Raw genomic sequence first — 26,127 nt, forward strand, 5'->3', positions numbered from 1 at the left:
ACCTTTGCTGTGCCAGTCTGAGACCCATAGAAAGTCTTTACCCCCGCAACATGGACCTCCTTTGCCTGCAGGGTGGCACATACATTTAGTAGCTTGCCTTCTATGCCCTCTGAAGGAGCTGGATTCCTATTGGAATTTTCACCCTATGAAACAAGTGTCATGTCACATTCAATCTCTTTCTGAAGTGATGTTAACCTCATTTTCCCCAAAAACATCTAAAACCTAAATCCTGCGATCAGACTCTCAGCACCACACAAATCCAACAGTGAAAGCATTTTAGTGTCTCTCACTTCTAGAGAAACATACAAGTTTCTCTGAACTAGCCCAGGCTACAATATCACGCACCTGGGAGATAAGAGGATCCAATTGACCTTGAGAAGTGACGCCTCCCAACTCATGCAGCAAAACTTCATTCACTGCACAAGGAGGTTTTAACTTCCTGAACAGCCTAATCCGGCTTCCATCCTAAAACCAGCCCAACAATTAACATCCCTGGAAACAGGAACGTGAAACCACTGGGCACAAGCAGAGTGATTTACTTGAAGCAACAGAGCAACACAGGCTGACACATCCTCTCAGTAACAAAGAGAGAAGCATTCTGCTGAGATCTGCTCTAACATCGGAGCAAGGACAGCATTCGGTGACCCAGAAACATGTGACCATCCAGATGAACCAAATTACACTTGCTATTTGCAACAGCCTAGGAGGCCCCTTAGAAGAGGCTTCAAATGACTCCCACTTTGGGAAAACATACTTGAAAGGCCAGAGATACGCTGTGTTTGGCTTGGGAAACTCGGTTTATGCTGATCATTAGAACACAGTAAGCATTTCCTGTGCACTTTTCTTTGATTTCTGGTTCTTGGAAAGACAAAGCTTTCTTAAATGTTACAAAACCAAACAATAGTGGTAGTTTGTGAGAATTGCAGCTGATGTGCAGGCTTGATTAGGTCACAGACAACACAGCCTTAAAGGAACTGTGCTGCCCTTTTAAGTGGTCAAGGAGTCCCATAAGCCCTGCATTAGTCTGGGAGGTATGGTAATATATTTGGTAAACCCTTACTGCCTTAATTTCCCAGCTTAGAAATCTTGCTGTCAGCGTGTGAGGGTACAGTGCTGTAAACCCCCTCACTCACTGCCTTTCTGTTTAGAGCACTTTTCTCTGTCTTACGAATTTTGCTGTATTGTGTGCATTTTAGCTTTGTTTCCTTATGTAAAATACGACAATACCTTAGCCTGTAATTAATTTCATATTAGTCAAAAAAATGTTATGGCTTGTCACCAGGTTGTTATGTTAGCATAGCTATGAAACGTGTTATGCATGTGGCCACTTTGACCAACAAGCATTGCACAAAGAAGCTTGTTCCCAGAGCTCATCTCTTATCAGATCAATGTGATAGGAAAGGTGTTGTCAGGTGGGAATCTGAGGGTGTGTGGTGGTGCTCAGCCTGACCTGTGACTGTGCTCTGAGGCAGAAGGTGAGCGGGAGTCCAGAAGTCCCTGCCTTGCAGTCCTGTGCAGCTCACCAGCTCTGTTACCAGGCTTGGCCCTTGCTTTCTTTGTTGCCTGTTTTGTTTACCTTGGGCTTCATTTAATTTCCCTCTAACTTTCATCTTGTCCTACGTTGGAAGAGATATTGACAGGTGGCTGTGAGTACCACAACTCGTGGTGAGGGGGACTGCAACGTGGCCCAGAGCAGCATGGAAGCATTGAGGCTGACTGTGAAGCCTGGAAAGCCAAGTTCCTCAGCCAGATCCAGGCCCTCTGCAGAGGGGAGAAGTCCTGCAGCAGCAAGTGCAAGAAAGGGAAGCACAAATCCCTCGGGAAGCAGAGCTCAGATCATGAACACTGGGCACAAGAAGGTGAGAACACTGAGGTAGAGCCAAAATCCGTGGAGACTTGTTTTTTGTTTAGTGACTATTGGAGCACTGTTTGACTTCTCTCCTTCCTCTTACAGCCCCGAGGGGTGCTGTGGGTGCTTGATACTTCTTTATTGTGGAGTAAAGAGGGAAGAGGGATGAGATCCTGTGGCAGACAGCAGGTAGAATAAACCATCCAAAACTAAGGACCAAAGCGTTGATGACGAACTTAGACTAGATGGCTTTGAAGTGATGAGGGAGTCTTCCCCTTGAATAGGAGGAGGTATGTGTTGCACCAGATGCTTCAGGGAGACAGTCTGGTTTCTCTTCAGTCTTTGTTTGGTCTTGTGGCCAAGTGAAGCATTTAGTTCCCAGTGAGCAGTTAATTTGCCTCCCCTACAACTCGTTGAAGTGAGGTGCTTTGCCTGCATCCCAGGGCCTTTCTAAAGGCAGTCGGGGGCATGTTATCAGAGTAGATGCTGCATTTCCTCTGAACCTATCTGACTCGTCATTTATGTGTCTTCAGGAGTGTTTGATTGCAGGTTTTGGATAAGAAATATCTTTTTATATCCATGCTGTTGTGCTATGCCTTGGCTGTGTACAGAAAGTAAGATGAGTTTGATTTGGAAAGCAGATCTCTCACTCCCTGTTCATTCAGGCAGGGGCACTAGGAGTTAAAGGGGTTTAGGATTCCAGAATGTCATAGTAGGCAGTGGGAGTTGGACTCCTCTATATTGCTTATCATGGATCAGAGAGGCACATGAGGAAAAAGGAGTGATCTGGAGGCAGGATATCTGGACTGAGTGTCAGGCAATCTGTATGCTACTGAACTCTGTAAAATAGACACTGATAAAAGCCAAGTTTAAATGCCTCTCACATACATTATTATTGGTTATTGGTTGACTCTTCCTTGTTTTATAGTAGTCTATTGATTGTGAGAGCTGATTTCACTGGCTAGCATAGGACAAGGTCTTATGTTTTACATTTGGATACATTCCGAATTTATTTTCTTTGCGTTGGATCTCTTACACAGGCAGAGGAGTTGTTTGAAACCAGTAGCGAGGAAGAGGCTGATGCTGAGGAAGCTGGAGGCACAAATTCAGTTGTTGATGTTGAAGATGTGGGCAACATGATGAGCCACACGAAGAAAGCAAAGGTACTGCAGCAACACAGAGTGCATGTCAGGTCTTTGTCACTGATCAGTTGGATTGATTAAAATGTTGCCTGCTGGATTCAAGTCTAGTTAGAGGGAGAGTGAAGTATGAGCTGTTGGAGAACCTTTCCCAAAAAAGACCGTACTTGGAGGCGTGCTGGATATAGTTACTGGCTAACAGACTGGTTCACTGAGCAAATACCGCAGTGGTAACCTGCTACATTCCAGTCTGAGGAACAATTGCTTCCGTAGCTAACATTCAGATCTGAACGTATCCCTCTGCCGCTGTGATTCCCACTCCAGTGTCTAAACACAAATCCTGCTGCTGTATCTGCTCCTGGGTACGTCAGCTGAAATGCAGGTTGAGTTGCGATGGGGGGCAGAGCTGCTGCTGGAGTGATAACACGTAGCTGAGTCTTGTTTGCTGCTGCCCTAAGATGAGGCGCTGTGCTTGCAGAGCTTGATCTGACCCGTGCTGAGCCTGTCAAAGGCACCTGTGATTCCTGCTTCCTTTCAGGGTGTTGCTATCTCTTTCTGTGCGGTTCTGTTCATGTTTCTTTTTCGGTGTCTGCAAAGTCTACAAACAAGACATACCAAACTCCTTTACTCGGTTAGCACACACAAAGGAGGGTATGAGTAGCTACTAGGTTAAGCCGTACTGTGTTCCGCATGCGCTTTGCTGGCTGAGCAGTTGTCAGTTGGGAGAGGAAGAGCTGGCCCCGGGATGGGCTTGTGACGCACTCTGTTGCCACCTCCCTACTCCATTTTACTTCTTAGTGACCTTTCCTTGGTGGTGTCTTTTCTCACAACCCCTCGAGCTGCTATCCATCCCCCTCTCAACAAACCTACCTGTCTGTAATTACACCTGCCTTATCTTGCCTTCCTCTGCAGCGTGGACTTCTCATAGCTCTTTCCTGACACTTAATAGCCGTGGCAACCCAGGCTTTAGGAGGAAAGGGGGTGACAAGGGGAGCATGGAGAACCCTGTTCCACACCTTTGGGAAGGGGAAAGGAGGAAACCCACCTCATTGAACCATAGAATGGCTTGTATTGGAAGAAACCTTAAAGATCATCCAGTTCCACCCCGGCTGCCGTGGTCAGGGACACCTTCCTCTGGATCAGGTTGCTCAAACCTGGCATCCTGCTGCTTTGTATCACAGATGGTAGGAGAGCAGCCCCAGTGACCTGGCGGTGAGTGCCTGCCCCCACACTTGTACTGACTTGTGTGCGGCTGTTTGCAAGAGAAGGGTGGATGAACCGTTCAGCTTTCCTTTATTGGAGGGAGAAAGATTGATTCTTTCTCTCTTGTGTAACTGTGCTGTGGTCCTCGTTCTCCTCTCCTGCACGTGCTCGCCGCTAGAGGTCACCGATAAAAAAGGAACTGCGTTTTCTGTGGCAGCAGAACGGGACACGGTGGGACATGATTTGGGCCAGGGAAGGGAGGTAGTGTCGTCCAGCAGTTTTATGAAAAACTAGGTATTGTATTTTCATGGACTGACAAAATGAGGCAACATCATGCTCAAAGTGCAGTGTAAATCAGGAAAACCATCTGTCATAGTCCAGTGGATAAACAGCGAGCACAGCAATAAAATACTTCCAACTCCTGTCTTCTCATGTTCATTGTTCTGGTGGTGAGCACGGCTGAAGTCTCTGTGGTATAATTTTATATGTAGGCAGTGAACATTCATTGCCACCTACGACTCTGGCTGGAGCATCATTCAAGGAATTGACTGCTTCCTCAGCTTTCTTGTGGCTCTGCTTGGATGGTGAGAGACCCACATGTTGTAGGTATGACTTACTACAGAAGTGTGAGCATCTGTGTGTTGATCAGGTTCTTGTGGCTCTGGCTGAAGTAGCCCCTCTGGTCTGAACGACGGCTTTAATAGTAAGGAAAGTTGCTCCCTGTGTGTACATACCCAGGAGTTAGAGGAGCGGCACAAAGCTCCCGTGTTCCAAGAGGAAGTGGTTGGAGACTTACTTGCCCGATTAGACACTCACAAGTCTATGGGACTGGATGGGATCCATCCGAGAGTACTGAGGGAGCTGGTGGACGTGGTTGCCGAACCCCTTTCCATCATCTTCCAGCAGTCCTGTCTGACTGGGGAAGTTCCACTCGACTGGAGGCTGGCTGTTATACCTGTCTTCAAGAAGGGTCAGAGGGAGGAAACTACAGGCCTGTCAGTCTGACCTCAGTGCTGGGGGAAGTCATGGAACAGGTGAATCTTGAGTGTTATCCTGAAGCACATGCAAGAGAACCGTGTGATCAGGCCCAGTCAACACGGGTTCACGAAAAACTAACCTGATCGCCTTCTATGACAAAGTGACTCAACTACTGGACGAGGGAAAGGCTGTGAATGTAGTCTTCTTGGACTTCAGTAAAGCCTTTGACACAGTTTCTCACAGCATTCTGCTTATGAAACTGTCAGCCTCTGGCCTGGACAGGCGCACACTCTCCTGGGTGAAAAACCCATTGGATGGCCGGGCCCAGAGAGTGTTGGTAAATGGAGTTAACTTCAGCTGGAGGCTGGTCACAGGTGTTGTCCCCCATGGCTTAAACTGGGTCCAGGGAGGTTATTCTGCCCTTGTACTTAGCACCTCGTGATACTGCACCTCGAATCCTGTGTTCAGTTCTGGGCCCCTCACTACAAGAAGGATGTTGAGGCTCTGGAGCGTGTCCAGAGAAGAGCAATGAAGCTGGTGAAGGGCCTGGAGAACAAGTCTTATGAAGAGCAGCTGAGGGAACTGGGGTTGTTTAGCCTGGAGAAGAGGAGGCTGAGGGGAGACCTTATTGCTCTCTACAACTACCTGAAAGGAGGTTGTGGAGAGGAGGGAGCTGGCCTCTTCTCCCAAGTATCAGGGGACAGGACAAGGGGGAATGGCCTCAAGCTGCACCAGGGGAGGTTCAGGCTGGACATCAGAAAAAAAATTTTTCACAGAAAGGGTCATTGGGCACTGGCAGAGGCTGCCCAGGGAGGGGGTTGAGTCACCGTCACTGGAGGTATTTAAAAGGCAGGAAGATGAGATGCTGAGGGGCATGGTTTAGTGGTTGATAAGAATGGATCGACTCGATGATCCTGGAGGTCTTTTCCAATCTAGTGATTCTGTGAAATATCATTAGGAACAGGACACATACACTGATCTGCTCTTATGAGATTCTCTCCGAGATGCTGAACAGTTCTTAAAGCCTCTAAGAGACTCCTCTGAGAAAAGGGACTAAGGTCAAGTATATTTCAGAGTTCTCCTGTGCTTCACAAAGCAGGTGGCATATAGGGCACTAATGGTAAATCTTAATTTTTTGTTTTATATAACAAGAGTTATTCCCACCTAAGTGTTTGTTTCAGAGCTCCCATCCCTCCCACTCAACTCTTCAGAGGTGAAGGAACCTACTCACTATCTTATGGCTTGACGCTACTTAAATACTGAGTTTATGATGAGATTTGGCTCTGAAGAATTCCACCCATAGCTTTTAAGTGAAGAAATACAGCTGCAGAAAATAAAAAAAAAAAACAGCAGTAACTCAGAAAGATAACTTGATATGGCAGTTGTGGGAAAACAGCTGCTGGAGAGACACCTCACAAGGAAAAGGCATAGAGAAAGAAGACCTCAAGCAGCAGCCAAGTTTCTTTTATTGAGAAAAGGAAAGAAACTAGAGCAATTACATTGTTTACCACTTCTCCCACCCCATGTAATTGGGAAAACTGATTATAAAGGGCATCCTCCTGAAGTGATGATCTTAAAACTCTGAGAAAGTTAAGGAAGTCCAACTTCTGCCTAAATAGCATAGTAAGCCTAGCAGCTGTGCTGCAATTTAAGTTGCTGTCTAGCAAAGATACTTTGTCAAATATGTGTTTGTGTCTACAGCTGCACGCTCCCACAGCTTAGGAGACTGGTAACAGGGTATGTATACACACTGCCAGTGGTCTCTGGCATCCCTTCCCCTAACTACCAGGCTCTGAGCTCTACATCACTATGATGTAGATGATCCTACCTCTATGATACCTTCCCTTTCTGAGAATAGCAGATATTCCTGTTGTTCCACTTTCATAACCATTTACTGACCCCTCCGTAATTCATCAGAAAGTTGTGCTAATGACAACAAGGCACGCATCTAGGTCAGGAAACAGCACTAAGAGCTACATCTGGAATTTTAGTTCTGCTTCCCACCGTGAGTTGCTCATTACCACAGCCTCTTCTTATATCACTGTGTGCCATTCTTAAAGCATCACAGAACACACTGTTTTCTCCCTACAACTATATAATAGTTGCTGTTTTAGTGGTAGGGAGTCTTTCCACCAACCCCACCTCCAAATTTCCCCTGCAGTCCCCCACAGCCAAAGGCACTCACAGGTCTCCAGATCCATTTGTTGTTAATTCCAAATTGCTCTGGAACACAGGGTTTTTTATTTTCCCGAAAGAGGTCAGCCCTGTAAGGGTCTATACCAGAACTTCAGGGACAGTGGTCAAAACAACAACAGCGATCACTCTTCAACTCTGTCCTTGTGTGTCTGTATGCAGTCCTGCATTTCTGCAATAGTTTCACCTATGAATACCCAAGGAACCATGTGTGAGCCAGAGTTTTGGGAGCTACAGGTCCCTCTGGGAGAACTTGCAGTCGCTGTCCTGGAGTTTCCTCAATGCCTGACTCTATATCCAGCGTTCAACAAATTAACCATCCCAAATTCATACCATACTATTTCATGTATTGAAAAAGAAAGCATTAGCTTGACTTGGAGAACATTATATTTTCCAACAAAATATGGCTGCAACATTAAAACCTCCCTGAGAGATGCCTTCATGCAAGTTACCCAAGAGAAAAGTCAAGTATTTAGTGTAAATAAAATGGAAGAAGCACAGCTCCTATGCCTCAGTCACATCACAGGATTAGCAGGGTGCTTCGGCTAGTGAAAGGGCAACTAGTTCTATGCTGTGCACACTTTATTAGTCTCAGCAGGTGGGGCAGGAGGGCTGCTTTCACACATACACAGACACACATGTACACATCCTTCTTCAATTGACCATCAGACCTCGCCAGCAATTACAACTGAAGCAGATGGCCAAAGTTGTAAGTACCAACCCTATGGGTCACAGGTTTGCTTTTGGTTCGCTGTTTTTAAACCTTTAGCATCTTCAAGTTTCCTAGTACAATGTTACCAGCTGGTGGGAGTTATCTGCAACCAGGGTGCTTTTCGGCAATCTCTTTCAAGTCTGGCAGCAAATAAAGCTCTCGGCTCACCCTTTTGTCCCCTCCCTTTACAAATACAACATATCACAAAATCAGAAAAAGAGGACTTGCAGAAATTAGTGCAAATGTCAGACAGACAAAGCCATAGGAACACACAGCTCTGCATCCTTTCCTGTGTACAAACACCACTGCCATGCTAGAACTATAACCTGTGAATCTAAGGGCAAACAAAGCTCCAAAGTTATTCACCCCCTAATTGCTGTTCGCTTACAGATGTTCCTAGATGTTATCCCAGCTCGGGTAGCAAAAGCCATTCACACATCACCAGGCAAATACCTCAACACCTACCAGGGACACAAAGGGAATATGTAGTCCTTACACAATCACATGAGCACATAACACAATGCCCCTCCTTTTTTTTCTGTAAAATTTACAGAAATGAGCTGAGCTGAGCTGTAAAAGATGAGCAGTACTTGCTTTCTTTGGGCCAAAGGGAACAGTACCTGGATGCAAACCATTTTGCAAGACAAGCCCGATGCCAAATAAGCCACCTCTGGGATTTGGGGATGAGTTGGGAGACCACAGCTAGGTCCACTTCTTCGCCCTCTTCAAACTTTATTCCAACTATCTTGTGTAGCTAATTTTTCCTCTCCTCTTTCACATCGCAGCAAACAAGGCCTTGCTAAGCAAATGATCAAAGGGTTCAGCTGCCAGGAGCACAAGGTGCTGCAGTTACTTTGCGTTTCTTAAAATAGAAAAATTTTATTTTTCAATATAGAAGGTAGCATTTCGAATATGAAGCATCCAATATAACTCAGGAAGAGCAGGAACTTGAAGTGGGACCAGGTTTCCCGGCCTCACTTGTGAACATAAGATTGATAATGTTTCTGCTCTCATCTCTCACAGAAAAACTGAGCACCACATGTCAGGCTGAACTGGGGAATCTGCCCTAGGAACAGGTACAGTTCTATTGGTTTTGTACTGGCCAAGCTACTGCTGACAAAAGTACACAGACAGGACACCAAAAGTACACTGGGATCCATGCGACTGACGACCTGGCTCCAAGTTACACAGCTTTCCCGTACCTCCCAATGCTTGTCAAGAAATAGGATTCAGTCCTACAAGTTTTACCTACATAGATATTGCTGGCTCCAGAAGAAGGCAGCAGTATGAGCTTCAGTCTGGTGTAGGAGGATGCTGCAGGTTGATTGACTGACTCCTGGAAGGCTGAATGGAATAGGGAGGGCACAGAGAAAGAGTACAGCAGGTGACAAGTATCAGCTTTTCCATCTGATGGCCCTGCTGCCCCTCACATGCCTTCCATTTTCATCTGTCTTTTAGGACCTGCCAGAGCTATGGCCTCCTGGGGTTATTATGCCTTACAATATGATTTTTCCACCTGATATTGACTGGGAGAATCATGAATATTTTTCCTACAAGTGCCAAGCTAGTTCTGAGACTGCTAGAAAAGAAGAGAGCCTTCCCCAATGCCTCTAGGCTTTTGCAGCAGCTCCAGAGCTCCTGCAGGTGTCTCTGTAGAATGTCTGGCTCTATTCCTGGCAATCTCATTTCCTGGTCCATTAGTCAGAGCAGGTAGCTTCTTGTAGTAACTGTTCAACTACACAAACTCTGCTGCCAGCAAGATAGTCCTTGCACATTAATAAGTAAAAGCCATTTCCAAGCAGTTAGCAGAGCCACCACTCCCAAAGGCAACACGACAACGAGTCCTGGAAGGACCATACTGAAAAAATGAAAGAATCATTGTTTTGGTGTGAAAGAATACTGGTGTGTACATCCCTTGCTGCTTGGTAGCAATTAACTAAACCAGAAGCAGGCAGTGTTGCCCTTTTCCAGCTCCTTTAAGATCTCACTCAGTGACAAATAAACAAGGGAGTTTGGTTGATTCCCACATCACTAAAACATCTGCTAAACAAAGGAATTGAGCAAGGATCTCTTTAACAGATAGATGGTAATGCCTGTATACAACTGGAAGCCCACTGGGAATACAGATAAGCTTTGCAGATACCCAAAAAATACCAATGCAAAAAGCACTCCAACACTCTCATCCCTGCTTTTTCTAAGTGTGTGAGGGAAGAAAAGGACATTAAGGACATGAAAAGGAAAAGAGTTTTCTTGCAAACAGGTTGTGCCATCCAGAGCTTCAGCTGCTGTATTCAGAACAGCTTTTATTTAGGGGAAGAGAATCAACACTAACCCTCTCTGAGGCTGGAGATCTCCAAACCAAAGCTAGCCAGCAGGCAGAGATGATCAGATGAACAAAAAGGATTTGGTAAGCCATTTGCCAGCAACAGGACATCTTCAGAGAGAAGGGAAAGGCGGCCAAGCAGCTTCAGGGCTCCATCGCGGTACAGCCTACGACCTGACAAAGAAGACAGAAGGAAACATCAGCCAGAAACCAGTGCTATAGATTAATTCTATACACTCACAGAGGGATGCTTATCAATGTTTTCCTATTCTTTCCCTGGTGAACCAAGACAGCCTGCACAAACACTGCATGCACCTTTGAGCCCAGATATGAAAGCAGTGAGCATCCTATAATACTGCTCTTCAATGGTTTCACATGCTTGCAGGCACAGGAATAAAATATACACTAAATTCACCAGGCAGTTGCTTACATGGGAAGTTCCTTTCATGGTGCTAAGTTCTAGGAATAGCTTCAGATTTTCCCCTGAGAACACAACTCCTGTTTCAGGTAGCAGTGAGATGGTTCCATTGTAAGGTAGCCAGAGTCACCACATTCAAAGACCAGTGCGTGGTCTCAGCCAGACCAGAGGTCCAAGCCTTGCACTAAGGACCCAGCACCGCCTGTTATCAGGAACACAATTAAGATACTTATACAAAAGAACAGAATCCACTCAGTTCTGGCTTCCTCAGAAGTCTACATGAACTTAAGTTAAGCAGCTTCAGTTTTTCCACACCAAAGGTGAACAGTGTCTTCTCATGAAACCTGAACAAATGTTGCTTCCACTCTGCGCATCATTTCAGTCAAAGTAACACCAAGTAGATCCACCTCAGCTTAATGAAACCCACTACCCAACACTGAGCAGCACTCTGGCATGCCTCACAGCCCTCTTCCAACGTCACAGGGGCAAGTCCTGCACTGTCACACTCACCCCCCCTGTTCCCATTCTCCACAGGCTCTGCTGAGTAGAAGATATAATCAACGGTGGCTCCAAGGCCCATGGGCATCGTGGTGACCTCAGGGCGTCCCCTCTGTGGCAGGAAGTGGCTGTAGACAGAAGTCAGGTTGAGGCCATGCTGGATAACACCTGAAGACCTGCACATGAATAGCCAGCATTTACCAAGGAAAGAAAGAGGAAGATGCAGTGTTCAGTACCACAGTCACACCTGAATTTGGATGTTGCCTTGCTGATGCAACTTTCAAACTATTTCTACTTTGTGAACAAATAAAAGATACTCTTTCAGAATTATTCACTCCACTTACACCAAAGACAAAGTAGACTATGAACTTCCTTCGTCTCTGACACTCAGTCCTGTCTATGCCTTTCATTCTTGACCTCGCCAACACAATACTGACAGAACAGTCCCCACCTGCTGGGACAACCCTAGGTGGGTCTGACTCTTCCAGACAGCCTTCCTAAGTCTCTTCTACCCTCACATTTATTTCAGTCTTTACTTCAGCCAGATTTTCAGTGCTCAGGAAAGCCAGACCAGGCTTCAACAGTGGGGCCCCAAATTACCTTGGGACGAATGGCTCTGGATCAGGATCTTTCACCACAGCAGAGGGCTTGGGCCAGTGTGCAGGGTGGTCTGCAAAGGAGCAAAGAGATTCCAGCCAGAACTACACAGATCCTGGAACAGACTGCTCATCCCAAGTCTGTGAAGCTTCTCCTGAGACCAAATGAATCTTTTTGCCCAAGAAGAGCAGATAGCTTCCCGTCACAGGCACCTTAAAGAAAAATATTCAAAGGAAACCCTAGCTGTAAGACTAATAGGAATATCCCGAGAGCAGATCAACACAAACAACTGAGAAGTTATATTTTGTCCTGCTAAGGACATGTCCTTAAAGCATTTAATATTGTCAAAGCTCAAAGTACTTCAACATTTTCATAGTATCATAGTATAGTTAGGATTGGAAGGGACCTTAAAGATCATCTAGTTCCAAACCCCCTGCCATGGGCAGGGACATCCCACTAAATCAGGCTGCCCAAGGCCCCATCCAACCTGGCCTTAAACACCCCCAGGGATGGGGCATCCACGACCTCCCTGGGCAACCTGTTTCAGCGTCTCACCACTTTCATGGTGAAGAAATTCTTCCTTATGTCCAGTCTAAATCTGCCCCTCTCCAGTTTATACCTGTTCCCTCCGGTCTTATCCCCACAAGCCTTTACGAACAGTCCCTCTCCAGCTTTCCTGTAGCCCCTTCAGGTACTGGAAGGTCGCTATAAGATCTCCTCAGGGTCTTCTCTTCTCCAGGCTGAACATGCCCAACTTTCTCAGCCTCTCCTCATAGGGAAGGTGCTCCAGCCTTCCAATCGTCTTTGTAGCCCTCCTCTGGACCCATTCCAACAGCTCCACATCCTTCTTACACTGAGGATTCCAGAACTGGACACAGTATTCTAGATGAAGTCTCACAAGAGAGGAATAGAGGGGCAGAATCACTTCCCTCAACCTGGTGGCCATGCTTCTTTTGATGCAGCCCAGAATACGGTTGGCCTTCTGGGCTGCAAGCGCACATTGCTCATGTCAAACTTCTCATCAACCAGCACCCCCAAGTCCTTCTCTGCAGGGCTGCTCTCAATCACGTCAACCCACATCGTGTACTGAAAACGCGGATTGCCCTGACCGAGGTGCAGGACCTTACACTTGGCCTTGTTGAACCTCATGAGGTTCTCAGAGCCCCACTTCTCCAGCCTGTCCAGGTCCCTCTGGATGACATCCCATCCTTTCAGTGTGGCAACTACACGACTCAGCTTGGTGTCATCTGAAAACTTGCTTAGGGTGCACTCAATCTCGCTGTCAATATCATTGATAAAGATACTGAACAGCACCGGCCCCAGTACAGACCCCCTGAGGGACACCACTCATCACGAATCTCCATCTGGACTTTGAGCCATGACCACTACTCTTTGAATACGACCATCCAACCAGTTTCTTATCCACCTTACCGTCCAACCATCAAATCCGTATCTCTCCAATTTAGAGAGAAGGATGTTGTGGGGGACTGTGTCAAAGACTTTTCTCTCAAAGAAAGTTCATTTGCTTTAGCCTGCAGCTTACTCATAGGGTATCTAGAAAAGCAGAAAAGAAACGAAGAGAGCAAAACCAGCCATGCCACAAGGCCCAGAGGTGAGGCAGTGTCTATTGGATACCAGCATCAGACATGTATGTTGTGGCCATTGTGACATTACAGTCTTCAGGTTTGTTCTCTCCTACCAAAAATCTTGAAGCAGAAAAAAAAGGAAATGTATGTATACATTTCACTTTATAAGAAATAGCCTCCAAAAGAGGCTAAATCTCAGTGCACCAAGGAACACAGTAAATATGTATAATAGTGGTCAGATCGTACTCCTCTAAGGTCTCGTGGAATCAATTAGTAATCACACAGCCATAGAAGGCACCCTTCTGCCTTCCCCTTTTCTCACTAGGCATTATCTCCACCTCACATTTTCATCAAAATTGGGCTAGGAAAGTCACAAGCTCAAAAATCTCCCATTAATACCTGGTTTAGCATCTGTCACACCTTCCAAGAGGACCAGATGAGGTGGGCGTTCACAGGCTATGTGACAAAAACGAAACTGGAGCAGGAAGTTCCGGCTGTATTTACGTCTGTCTGCAGAGAAAAACAGAAGTTAAAAGAATAAAATAACTGCAGCAAAGTCACATCTACAAGGAACATCTGCATACTCTTTAGACCTGTTAGATCTCTTTAGTTTGAGAGAGGTTTTTGTGCCCAAGCACTCGATACCACGAGAACAAGAACCACTTACTAACCTAAATGTGGAACAAAACAGATGTGTAAATGTAGAGGACCAGAGCACAGTTATCGCTATTTCTTTAGTTAATGCAACAGTCATAGTTAGCACCTTGATGAAACAAACTAAGGATGTCTCCTCCAAGATACTGCAAGTTCGAGGGATTTTTAAGCAGATTAGTTAGCGCACAACTCAAGGAAACGTCTGCTGAAAAGCAATTCCAGAAATCAGGGTGAATATAAATTCTACATTCAAGATTCCAAGAAAAGCTATTTAGTGTGGGCTCTTTATTTTTTTAATCCTAAGAACAGTAGAGAACAGACATGATTGTAACTGGGCTCCTAGGAGTGATTTCCTAGTAATGGTGTGCAAACACTGCCCAAAACAACTCTCCCAAACCCCTGCAGCTGAAAGTTGTAGCTGCTGAACATGGTTTACAACTGCACAAAAGCATAAGTCTGGGAATATGAAATAGATATGCACATCAATGGTTACTGGTAGTGGAGCATTCAGCTCCCTACTAGAGAAAGGTAACAGTAGGAATTGCTCTACAGCAACAGACTCCAGAAATATTTATTTCATATACCAAGGAAATGGGTAGAAGAAGAGACTCCTTGACAAGAGCCTAATGCAATACATGCACAGGCTACTCAGAGAAACAAGGCCCGTGAACTGTCCATCCTCAGCAAACTCAAGTTCTCAGTGCACACTGGAGCTCACCTAGTTTCTTTGGCTGGCACAGGGTGACATATTGGCAGTTATCGGTCACACCCAGTGAGCTCGGCCACAGTGGGGCCAGCAGTTTCCGTGAATACAACTGTTGGGAAAAGTCTTCCTGACCAGACACCTGCAAGGAGGCCAGAAACAAGAGAGGAAACATGAGCAAAACAGAGCAGAACTCCTGCAAGCTAAATGTACATATACACACTTGCCAAGATCAAGAAAGGAGAATGCCCTCATAGAAAAGGCATGAACTAAGCTATCCAGAATATGGTGCAGACATAATAAACCTTCAGCTGTAGGAGATGGGTACAATTAGCTAAAGATCACCTGACAAGATACTTTGCAGGCATCTGTTACTGAAGTGATGATTTAGCTTAAAAGCCAGTGATGTATTCGATCACGGATACACAGTAACAAGTAACCACAAGAGACTCTAGCATAGGTGCCCATTTCAAACCGTTTTTACATCGAACATCCACATAAAATTTCAGTAAGTCTTGGTGGAGTTGTACTACCCTATGCTTCCAGTCACCCAGGCACAAAAATCCCATAGCAAGAGATAATCAGGATAATCAGCAAGGGATAAACCTGAAAGTGGTCAATTATCACTGGTCTGCCTCAAGAGAAACCAAAAGAGCACTGGTGGAAACAATACACACACATTTGTCTGTTTCTTTCACCGGCAGTGCTGGAGGCACTGGGGAAGACTGATGAATAACTGGATTCAATATTTGGACTGTTTCCTCATGCGAGAAAGAAGGTAGGCATGCATTTCTCTAGGTGCTCCCCAAACCCAGTTCTGGCTGGCACCTACCTTCCAGGCTGGCATCCCATGGTAGGAAAGTTCACCATTACGGATGAATTTGTAGAGTGGAGAATCGGGTACAGAGTTCAGGTCTCCACACAAGATGACAGGATAGTAGCTGCCTTCAGTAGTTTTTGCAATCTTGTCAATCTCTGCTAAGAGCAAAGCCACCTGGGCCAGTTTGATATCTCCTCGTCGAGGATTGAACAACACATGAGTGTTGGCTACACACAAAGGACTGACTGCCTTCAGATCTAGGCCCTCTGGGAGTAGAGGCTGTAGCAGCAGCACCAAGCCCACGTTATCCCGATTAAGGACATCCAGGCCAGGCCGAAAGTATTCTACGGGGCTGAGGCTGATCAGCTGGAACCTGCTGTGCTTATAGCATACCGCACAGCCATCTGTCTTTGTCCCAGTTCTCCGTTTATAGAAGCATGCAAAGCCTGCAAAGAAACCATCACCTATAAAAAGGTTTATCTAGTCACCACCTCAGGCTGCCCCATCAGCTGGGGAGTTCAGCAAGTCTGCATAGCAGAAGAGGTTCCTTCTGTATTTGAGTACAGCATTATACCCAATTCTGTTTGAATCATCATAGTTTATCATTTATCGTTGAGGGTATTTTCTCTCTCCTTGTCCCTCTAGTTTTGTTAGTCTGGTCTGTTCCTCCCAGTTTTGTTAGTCTGATCTGTCAACTCTGAGAAAGACCAGTTCCTAAAGACAGGGTGATGGTCTAGGCTGACAGTTCACAAGTTGGGCCAGCAGCCACCCAACAAACAGCAGAGCTCTCTCAAGAGTGAGTGCTTTGAAGACATTTAGCAGGAAGCACTGCTTGGCCAGTCCCATGAGCTGGAGGTACACACAAAAGCAGGACATACCCATCTCCTTGAATGTTGGTTCCAGCTGTTCCCAATAATGGCTTTCTTGCACCTCCTGGAGACACAGAACCTGGAAGGAAGGCAGAAATCTCACTCACTCCACCAGTATTTGCTAGTTACCTTGGCTGGGGGAAGGAAGAAAGCCAAAAAGTGCATTCGCATACCAACCCTGCAACCAGAAAGTTCATCACTGCAACTCTGTCCTGTGCTTTCCAGACAGAGAGCAATTACTTTCTGGGTCCCATTGGCTTATGAGTGACTAGACAGAAGACCTTCATCACCCAAAGAGGACTCAAGGAACAGAGAAGGTCATGAAGTCCTCTTCTATGCAGGCTTCCCTCCTATGCTGCCTTATAAACCTGGTCCTTTCTTCCTCTACGTTATCCATTCTTCCTCTGCTTCTGCTGTTTAAAGAAGTTAAGCCCCGCTATCAAAGTATGACTAGTTTCTAGAGCAACACAATCAAAGCAAGACAGACATCAAACAACACATGCACAAGGCCTCAAAAACTCTCAGACAATCAGCGGTCAGTTATCAAGGTGGTATCTTCCTAGGACTTTCCCCCTCATCTTTCTTTCTTTTTTTTTTTTTTTAACGCTGTTAGATCATGAAAAGAATTCAAATTCCGGTGACAGTGATGTGGGAAGGGCTCAGTTATACTCACATCAGGATCCCAGTGCTGGATCTCCTGCAGAAGGTTTGGAAGGCGGTAGTTCCAGTTCAGGATGTCTGGATGACAGTGTAGATAGAGATCATGGCCCTGATCCACCAGGTCCTGGGCAAGGATGTTGTAAGACATGACGCGAAATTCAAAGAGGGGAGTATTTTCTGAGACCTGCTCCAGCACACAGGGCTGGACAGAAAGATCCTCCCAGTCTCTCCATAAGATGTCTACATTCAAGAGACAAAAACCCAAGTTACAGCCTGCTAACACTTTTGTTTCCCTGGAACCCGAAAAATAGCTATTCTCCTTCTCTGTGCTAGGATGTTCTAGTCTCTGAGCAAACCCTCTCCCACCCAGGCTTTCAGGTGTTCTTTTTGGATGCCTTTGGATAGTTTTCAATGGGGATGGCACAACAGAAGACCTGAGTCAGGCATACTGAAACACTCAACCAGCTTTTGTGGGCTTTTTAGATTATAAAGCCAGCACTTGGGAACAGTTCCTGGGAAATGAACACATATGGATGTTCAGACCAGATGGTCTAATAGCATAGGGACTACTAGCTGTGACCAGCCCTCCCTCAGCAAAAACTCACTTTATAGTTTTCACTAGCAGATCCTGTCAGTTCTGCATGGACAGATACAATCAATGTCTTACTGACAGAAAGCCCAGATACAATAACCTGACCACATTCACTACGAACTCAAATCTCAAACTGAACATTAGATTCAGAGCTGTTACTACTGACCATGGTAGGGTACCTCTGTTGGGAGAGGACAGAATTGTATCGTATCCTGAATGGGCCAGACTCGGGGCTCCGCTGGCACTGTCTCTGCATCACGCACTGAACGCCAGGCCAGCACAGCTGGGTCTTCATTCTGCAGATCTACATTGATAGTGGCACAGCCAGCTACCTGGTAATCCTTCTGTGGAAGCACAGCTTCCCAAGGGGCACTGCCTGCTACAGCTACCGTCTCTTCTGTTGGTAATTTTGCCAGTTCAGTCATTGCATGATCTTGTGGTTCTGAAGTAGCCAAGGCGTGTAGCTCTATGAGCTGCTGACCAGCACACTGGGTGACTTCTGGAGCCAAATTTAGGTCACTGAGGCTCGTCATCAATAGCTCTGAACCTTCTAACCAGTCACTAGTGAATGTAACTGATACTTTCCCGACTGCTGGAGCACTCTCGCTGGCTGGTGAATTTCCTGCTCCTTCCTCCAGCCACTGATGGAGAAGGGCTTCTTGCTCTTCTGGGACAGACCTTCCTCTGGTCGCAGCAAAGACACCTTCTATCTGGGTGGACACATTCTTCTCCAGAAGCACATTCTTTCGACACGTAAAGAAAGCATCTGCCATTTAAAAACAAATGAAACAAGCATAAGTCAGACGGAAATCCTTTCTGGCTCACTCTTAATTTTCCTGTGCATTTGCTGTAATTCTGTGCAGTGCAACCACCCAGTAGAGCAACCCAAACAGCGATTTCTCCGAAGACAAATAGTTACAGCCTGAATAACTCCCCCAGCCTCTTCTCGAACACTAGGCCACAGTACAATTCTGGTTATGTTTGTCAAAGTCACTGAAACTGTACAGGATGGTAATGCCTCTACCAGCTCTAAGAAATGCAATTCTAACTTATGCAGTGCCACAATCAGCCCAGTTAAAAGGCCCTGTGGAAAACTATCAACTCTCAGCAACACATGTGAAGGCATAGTCTGCATAAGTTAGTTGACGGGGTACATGGGTTATGAAGCCAAGCTCTAGCAGATCACCACCCGGAGCAAGTTTCTTTCCAAGGGCTGAGTAAGAAAGTAGTGCTCAGCTAAGAGGATCAAACATTACAAAAATGTGTTGTAGAAGAAAAATTGTTCTGTTATTAAGAGATGAAAAATAAAAACACAGAGGGACCAACACGTGCAGTTAAAAGCCTTATTAAAGACAATACATGCACAGAATTCCCAGTAAGAATTACAGGTCACCTGACGACCGACATCTGCAGTAAAAAATTACAAAACCCTTGCTGTTTAACTACTACTTGAATATACTAATATTGGTGCAGTAAATCAGAAAACGACAGAGACTCTTTTCATTTCTATCTATATACATTTACGTTTCAATAGGAACTCTGCACAGGCGCTAGTCCCTACTGCTGACCAGCGATTTCTTTTTCGCTGCTGTATTCCCGTGACAGTCAGTCAGACAGGGCAGTAACAACCAATAGTCAGCCACATCCCTGTGTGCTGTTACTGTATCTTTGGGGTCACAGCTGTCTGTGTGCGTCAGAAACGGAGCCTTAAGAACCATACTCCTCTCTGTAGCTTCGTCGTAACTAAGCTTAGGAGCGCCAGGAACACCAAAGCACCGAGGTAATATCTCTGCACAGCACCGGCCAGGCACGGCTGCTGCAGGAGCCTGTTCTGACAGGGCGAGAGCTGCGTCTGAGAGGCGTCAGCCAGCTGCGGCCCCGGGCTCAGGCGGGAGGCCGGCTCTACCCCGGCGAGAGGCCCTCGGGGAGCGGCAGGCCGGCCCCAGGCGCTCCCCGGCCGCGGGGCAGGACCCGGGCGTCACTCCCCCGCCCCGGCTGGGCACCCGCGGGGCAGCGGGGGGGCCCCCGAGCTCGCGGCCGACGAGGCCCCTCCGGCCGCGCCAGCTCCCCCGCCGCCCGCCCGGGGCCGCATTACCTCGCAGGGCCCGCAGGAGCCGCGCCGCCGGCAGCAGCACGTAGCACAGCACGGTGCCGATCATCGCGGCCCGGCCCCGCCTCAGCAACGCCCCGGCGGCGCGGCCCCGCCTCAGCTCCGCGCTGCACCACCCCGTGCCGGCCCTGCCCGGGGGCGGCCCCGCGCCGCCCGCGGCCCCCGCAGGCCGGGCCCTACCGCCATGACTCGCGTTTGCAAACTGACGTTCAGACGCACACCCCCCGCCCCGTTCTACGGAAATCCAAACAGAAAGGAAAATTTCCACGATATTTTTTAATTCTGGAAAGCCCCTGAGCAAATGAAGTCCCTTGTGCTCCGCATGGGTTGATAATCACAAGGCTTTGCAAGCGCGGTTGGTGACAGACAAGGTGTTGCAGAGCAAACACAGCGTCAGGTGAGTGAAACGGGGAGCGTGAGCGGCTCTGCCCGCAGAATTCCTCCCTCTACCGCGGCTGGAAGCGCGGTGTGGCCTCGGCGAGCTGGGAGCCATCGCATCCCCAAACCAGACGGTTTCATAGAAAAAGAGAAGTCCCGGCTGAAGTCCGCATTTTTAATGTCTTACTTCATTCTACCCGTGAATGTGCGCGTCTAAAGACAAAGTCGCTTGGTCTGTTCAGCGTGAAGGAAACAGAAGAGACCGCATGGCTGTCTACAGCTTCCTCACAGGGGTGGGAGGAGGAGCAGGCGCTGGCCTCTTCTCTCTGGGGACCAATGATAGGACCCGAGGGAAAGGCAGGAAGGTGAGCCAGGGGAGATTTAGGTTGGGCATTAGGAAAAGGTTCTTCACCCAGAGGGTGATGGAGCAGAAGAGAAAATGGAATAGGCTGGAATGGAATAGCACTGGAATAGGCACTAATAGGCCTGACAACTTTCAAGAAGCATTTGGACAACAGCCACATGGTGTGAATTTTGAGGTTGTCCTTTGCAGGGACATGAGCTGGACTTGATGATAGTTATATGTCCCTTCCAACTCAGGACATTCTATGATTCTATATGAACTGAGCGCCCCTACAGCTCTTTGCACCCCATATACACTTCCACTGTGTGATCGATCTTGGTAGTCTTCTTCTAAAGTCTAAGATGGGCCTTCACAACAAAGTCAAGACTCCATGTGATCCCTGCCTTTTGTGCTGGTAGGTGCTGCCAAACTGCTCCCATAATGGTGACCAGCTCATGTCTCCTGGGTTATACTTAGACAAAACACTTTTTGAGAGACAACCTACCTCTTGCCCTGTTTGTGTATGGTAATTAGCACAATGTCCATGGCCAGGGTCTGGCCTGATGTGATAATGTATATAACTAATAATCCCACCAGTGTAATTTTCAAGTCTGCAGTTATAAACCACTAATGCCACTGGACCACAGGCACAGTGACTTATCTCTAATCCCACAGATGTCTCTGGCAAAGCATAGAGCTGGACTGTGATCTCCCACCTCCTGCTGCAGTAAGCAAACCTATGGAAACCGTCATCAGTTTCTAGTCAGAAAATGGAGAATGTTATCCAGGGGAAGGGTCTGCAACATTAAGGGCTGATGACTAGGACCCTTAAAACAAAGCTGTTCTTTAAAAGGAAAGATCTAAGAAAGTAACTTCAGACTCAACCACATCAGGACAATCAGAATGAAATCAGAGAAGAATGTTAGCCAGTGCCACTAACAAGTATCCAGAAAGCTGCAGTTGCTTAGCCTACTAGAAAAAAAATATTTACAAACTTTGGCAATAAAATCAAAGCTGACAATGATCATCTGCTTCAGGGTCAAACCTTTCACTGGCTTATGCAGCATTTTGTTCTATATCCAGACATAACCCTACCATGGCCTCTAATCACTGTTCTACTTGAGAGGTTTATGTAGAACCTAGGGGAATAAAACCACTAAAAATACCCTATTCTTGGGGAAATGGACTTTTTCATCCTCTCTGTATAGCCCATATTACACTGCGTAGGCTACATAAACTCCAAAATCTCTACAAGAGGTTATGTTCACTAAGCAACACCCATAATGGAAAGATTTCTAAGTGTATGTATTAGTTCTGCTCAGCCTTCATCAGAAAGCCTTTTCTGTTACAGTTCTGGGTTTAGCCCCTTAGGAAAGGTTACAAAGTCCTTGGTATAAATGATACAAACTAATAAGTAGTGAACCAGTTTTGGCACAACAGTAGTTGATGGATGAATGAGTACTTGATTCAAGGCCCCATTAAGTGCTGACATTTTTACAAGCTGCACTTTATTACTGAACATACCAGAGATTTGGCAGTACAGAAGTCTGAATCTGTTTCAAGACCAGTAAGGTGAATATTCTTTCTATCCTCAGCTCCCTTAAGACTATAACTGCCGTGGTCTGGCTTTCTCATATGAAATCGTACCAACTGGAATACAAACTCGAAGGAGAGAAGAACTCATACCAGCAGCCTGGCAAGACTCTCTGATGTGTCTGGAAGGGAGGGAGCAGTCACAGACAAAACTGCAGCTGTTTTCTCAGTTATCAGGAGCCAATGGGATCTCAGAGCAACAGGGTTTCCAGCACTGAATGTCACCCCTTGGAGTTAGAAGGTGCAGGTGAGGTCACAGAATGGTGGTGGTGGCAAGTCAGGGGGAGTCACAGGTTCTGCAGGGCTTTCTCCTGACACCCAGCCAGCCCCTGTAAGCAGGAAATGTTCATAAGCCGTATAAATCAAGAACATGGATCTTGGAAGTGGCACCATTCCTCCTGGAGGTGTTTTAATCCTAGCCAGAGTGGCTTCACTTTTTGTTTGTAGGTGTGAGGAACTCAAAGGGGTGCCTGTGAGGAGGCCTCATTTACAGAAGAGAAAAAGGGGTGGCTGTGAGGAGGCCTCATTTAGAGAAGAGAAAAAGCAAGTGAACCCGCTGCTCACTGGTGGTGACATGGAGAACAAATCTGAGAAGGACGTGTTTAGGTACTAGCAAACACACTTCAGAAGTAGTCAGAAATGGCCAAAGGAAAATCACCAGCACTTGAGGGGGATGCAGTTGTAGCAGGCAGATCACCAGGTGGGAAGGCTTCCCTTCCCCAGGCCAGGCAGCAATGAGGAGAAAGGTGGTGAACAGGGATCCAGCATGCCAACGCCCCAAATAGCAGCTGCCGTCCAGGAGCAACTGGGGGAAAAACTAAATGTATCAGACAAGGGTTTGCCAGTATCAGCTCCCAAGCAACTCCACTCAGTTGCCTCTATGCCCATAGATATCAGAGCTCTGCACCTTGTGAGACCAGATCCCAGGTCAGGAGGGGCATGAGGGGCAGAAGAGTTTTCTGAACCTGCTGTTGTCAGGCTATGCTTGTCCGTGGGACAGTCAGGCGCTGAGGCTACTTGAGCATTTTAGCCCAACTTCCTAGCTTAGCATAACTATTCATCTCAAAGTTCAAAGCCTCCTTTGGCCTATCACTTAGTCATTACAAATTAAAGTCTTTTTTTTCCTTCATGGTCAATTACTATACGGTAGTCAGTTACGTGGGACAACTTCTCTCTTTGATTATTGTTTTCCTGTATTTAAACAGCGTATGCAATTTATGAAGTGTTACAAAATACCATTTCCTAATGGTTGCTCTAATAGATGAGATCCTTATCAGAATATTTTCCATTCTTTCAAAATTACATTCATCTAAATATCCTTTCTTATTTTTCTGTACAGGCTGCTCTGGGTTTTGGTTTGTTGGGTTTTTTTATCCTAATAATGTGTATTTTAATCATAACAATGTATTCCCTCTTTGGGATTAGTCCCTTCTAGATAGCTGTCTTTGCATTAGTAACATTTTGCCTGCATACTGCAAAATGCTGTGTTCGTTTTTATGAATTGCCCCAGTTGAGCTGTTATTCTGTTGTATTTCTTATGCCAGACTTCCAACAAAGATAATGAAAGAAGTGAGGACAACCTTGGTAGCTTCCTTTCACAGCTGAAATTCCTTAGTATATATCAATTAGATTTTATCCTGGCAGAGATGGACAGTTTATTAAAATCTTCATCTGACCTTTATGCTCATCACTATCAGCGGTGATTCTAAGCTACTGAAATGTAAATTGATAGTGTGATTTATCAAATATTTGTGCAACATAAATGAAGGGACAACATAAAGCAATGTACCCAGAGAACAGGTATTGTTAACCTACCGCAAGAGAAGGGGTTTGCAGTTATCTGTATACACCTCTCACAAGCTGCACATTAAATCATAGAGTGAACTCCCTTCCTAGCTCCTGGTTCAGGACTGGTACAAGCTGTTCATAAAGCAGGCTGAGCAGAAAGCTGTGTCTGCAGCCCCAGCACCTGGGGAAAGTAGAGGGTGATAAAGATGTCTCCATACCCATCACTTTCCACTGTATTGGTTTTAACACCAAGTGTATCAGTGCCAACTTCTACAGCTCCACAGGGTGCAGGGACCACTTCTGGGTCTACCTCAGAAGACTCAGTCCATACACTGCAGGATGGCTGATATACTGGGCACATGATAGCCACATTATCAGGAGATAATGTATCTGGATGCTTTTGTATGGCATAGACAGCCTGCTTCCCAGAGTAGGAAGTTTCTTTTTATCAGGATAACCAGCACTATAGGGCCATTAAGCAAATTGGATCGGTGGGTACTATCATAATGTCCCAAATCTTTGGTTCTACTTGTATCGTGAGCTCTTTATGTGGGATGTAGACCTATTTTACTCTTTCTTTTATCTTTCTCATGCTAAAGTAATGCAAACCCATCATTTGAACAAAGAAAGTCTGGCAGAAGGGAACAGTCTTAATGAAGGAGCTGCAGCTGAAAGCCTGGTTGAAATGTGGTGATGTGGGTGCCAGCTGGCCAGTGTTTCCCTCACACAAGTCTGCATGAACAGACCAACTGCAAGCTCCATGTCATACATCAATGCTAAGTGACATTCAGGAAGGGTACAAAATTACGGGTCACTAGCCTGGAGCTGTAAAGGGGGATAAGGAGTAAGAGAAGACAGTAGTAAAAGCAGTGACAGGGAATGAAAAGAAAAATTAAGAATTGGAAAAAAGTATGTATTTTGTTATTAGCCAGAAATTATTTTTGCAAATTACTCTTCATTATTTTTGTACATGTTTATTCCTCTTAGAAAGGAATTTTCCAAATTCCCCTTCTCTCTAACTATAAAAGAAATTCTGAATTGTAGGCAAGAGAAGCTGTATCACTTCCAGCGGGTCTGGTTACAACTCAGTACCAGTGTACAATAGCATCCAAACATTTTCTCTTCTGCCATGCCTGCCAAGTACTACAAAGCATTCCCACTCTGATAGCAGAGTCAGCCAACACTGTCCTGGCTGGGGAAGTGTGTGTCAGTGTAGGACAGCTAGGAGGAACTGGCATGGGTTTGACTTACAGGTTTGTGGGAAAATGGGATGGAGAGAGGAAATTTGCTATTGCCTGGTGGGCTCAGAAATTGAGGAAAGGGAGAAAGGCAGCTCTTGAGAAACAAAGACCTAATACAGGAGAACTATTAGTCCTCTGAATGTGGGCTGCATGCTGAATTTGGGGAAGGCTTTTTCCAAAAGCTGCCAAGCCACAGCCTATCTGCAGATCTGCAGCCCTAGAGTGAGCCCATCCCCACACGAGGGCCAGCACCACACGGATACAGTGCACAGGGAGAGGTGTGCATGAGGCGGGGCTGAGGAAGGAGTACACCCACAGCATGTTGAAGAGGGGCACAGGCTTCAGTGAGAGCAGTGGGAGGTCTGTCATGTTCAGACAGTCACAACTGTGCTGGGTTTGCATTGACAAAATTAATCTGTTTGTTTTCATGGCAGACCAGAATGAAGACATGTCCAATACCAGTGAGTCTGTGTCACTGGCTGACACCTCAGCAGAGAAGGTCATGCAAGGAGCTGACGCTGACCTAGAAGAGAAGGCCACACAAGGAGCTGATACTGACCTAGGAGAGCAGGCCATGCAAGCAGCTGATACTGACCTAGGAGAGAAGGCCACGCAAGGAGCTGATACTGACCTAGAAGATGAAGGTGAATGTTTTGTGACCATCTGCCCTCACTAGCCTTCCCCTTACCGAGCTGTGCTACCAACCAGTATGTATCTGAAATGGAGACCAAGGACACAGCCCTGCCAGGGTCCTGACAACCACACATAATCTAGCAGTCAATAAAGGCAGCGGGGGAAGAATTTCCCTCTAAGAGCTCTCCCTTTGACATCAAGCATCTTTCTTCAACTGCTCTCTGTCCAGCATGACTATTCCTTTATT

General features: G+C 46.3%; 2 protein-coding genes across 13 annotated transcripts in view; one reads left to right on the plus strand and one right to left on the minus strand.

Moving 5' to 3' along the window:
* ANGEL1 (angel homolog 1) lies at positions 1-20,603 on the minus strand. Of its 5 annotated transcripts, none has more exons than XM_054068865.1 (11): positions 19,890-20,005; positions 17,961-18,560; positions 17,216-17,442; positions 16,552-16,621; positions 15,686-16,137; positions 14,869-14,995; positions 13,896-14,006; positions 11,914-11,983; positions 11,326-11,489; positions 10,407-10,571; positions 1-143 (listed from the first exon to the last, which is right to left on the minus strand). In XM_054068865.1, the coding sequence occupies exons 1-11, from the start codon at positions 19,951-19,953 to the stop codon at positions 139-141; spliced, it is 2,055 nt and encodes a 684-aa protein (XP_053924840.1). In that variant the 5' UTR covers positions 19,954-20,005; the 3' UTR covers positions 1-138. The 5 variants fall into 5 exon arrangements, 4 of the variants coding, with proteins under 4 accessions (XP_053924840.1, XP_053924841.1, XP_053924838.1 ...); XM_054068866.1 differs by lacking the exons at positions 1-143; positions 19,890-20,005 and adding exons at positions 3,421-3,586; positions 20,470-20,603; XM_054068863.1 differs by lacking the exon at positions 1-143 and adding an exon at positions 3,421-3,586 and having other exon boundaries at positions 15,686-16,119.
* LRRC74A (leucine rich repeat containing 74A) overlaps positions 19,426-26,127 on the plus strand; it is a 25,729-nt gene continuing 19,027 nt past the window's right edge. For 3 of the 8 annotated variants that reach the window (XR_008450193.1, XM_054068868.1, XM_054068870.1), the window contains exons 1-3: positions 20,162-20,301; positions 22,221-22,465; positions 25,682-25,891. Coding sequence is in view for 7 of the 8 variants with exons in the window: in XM_054068868.1 (XP_053924843.1) it covers positions 22,402-22,465; positions 25,682-25,891 (274 nt within the window). In the remaining variant the exon portion in view is untranslated. Of the gene's footprint in view, positions 19,575-20,160; positions 20,302-22,220; positions 22,466-25,681; positions 25,892-26,127 lie in introns of those variants that run through there. The other 5 variants (XM_054068869.1, XM_054068872.1, XM_054068871.1 and 2 more) reach the window with 5 other exon arrangements.

Source organism: Cuculus canorus, chromosome 5 (genome assembly GCF_017976375.1).
Source record: "Cuculus canorus isolate bCucCan1 chromosome 5, bCucCan1.pri, whole genome shotgun sequence".
NCBI classification, from domain to species: domain Eukaryota; kingdom Metazoa; phylum Chordata; class Aves; order Cuculiformes; family Cuculidae; genus Cuculus; species Cuculus canorus.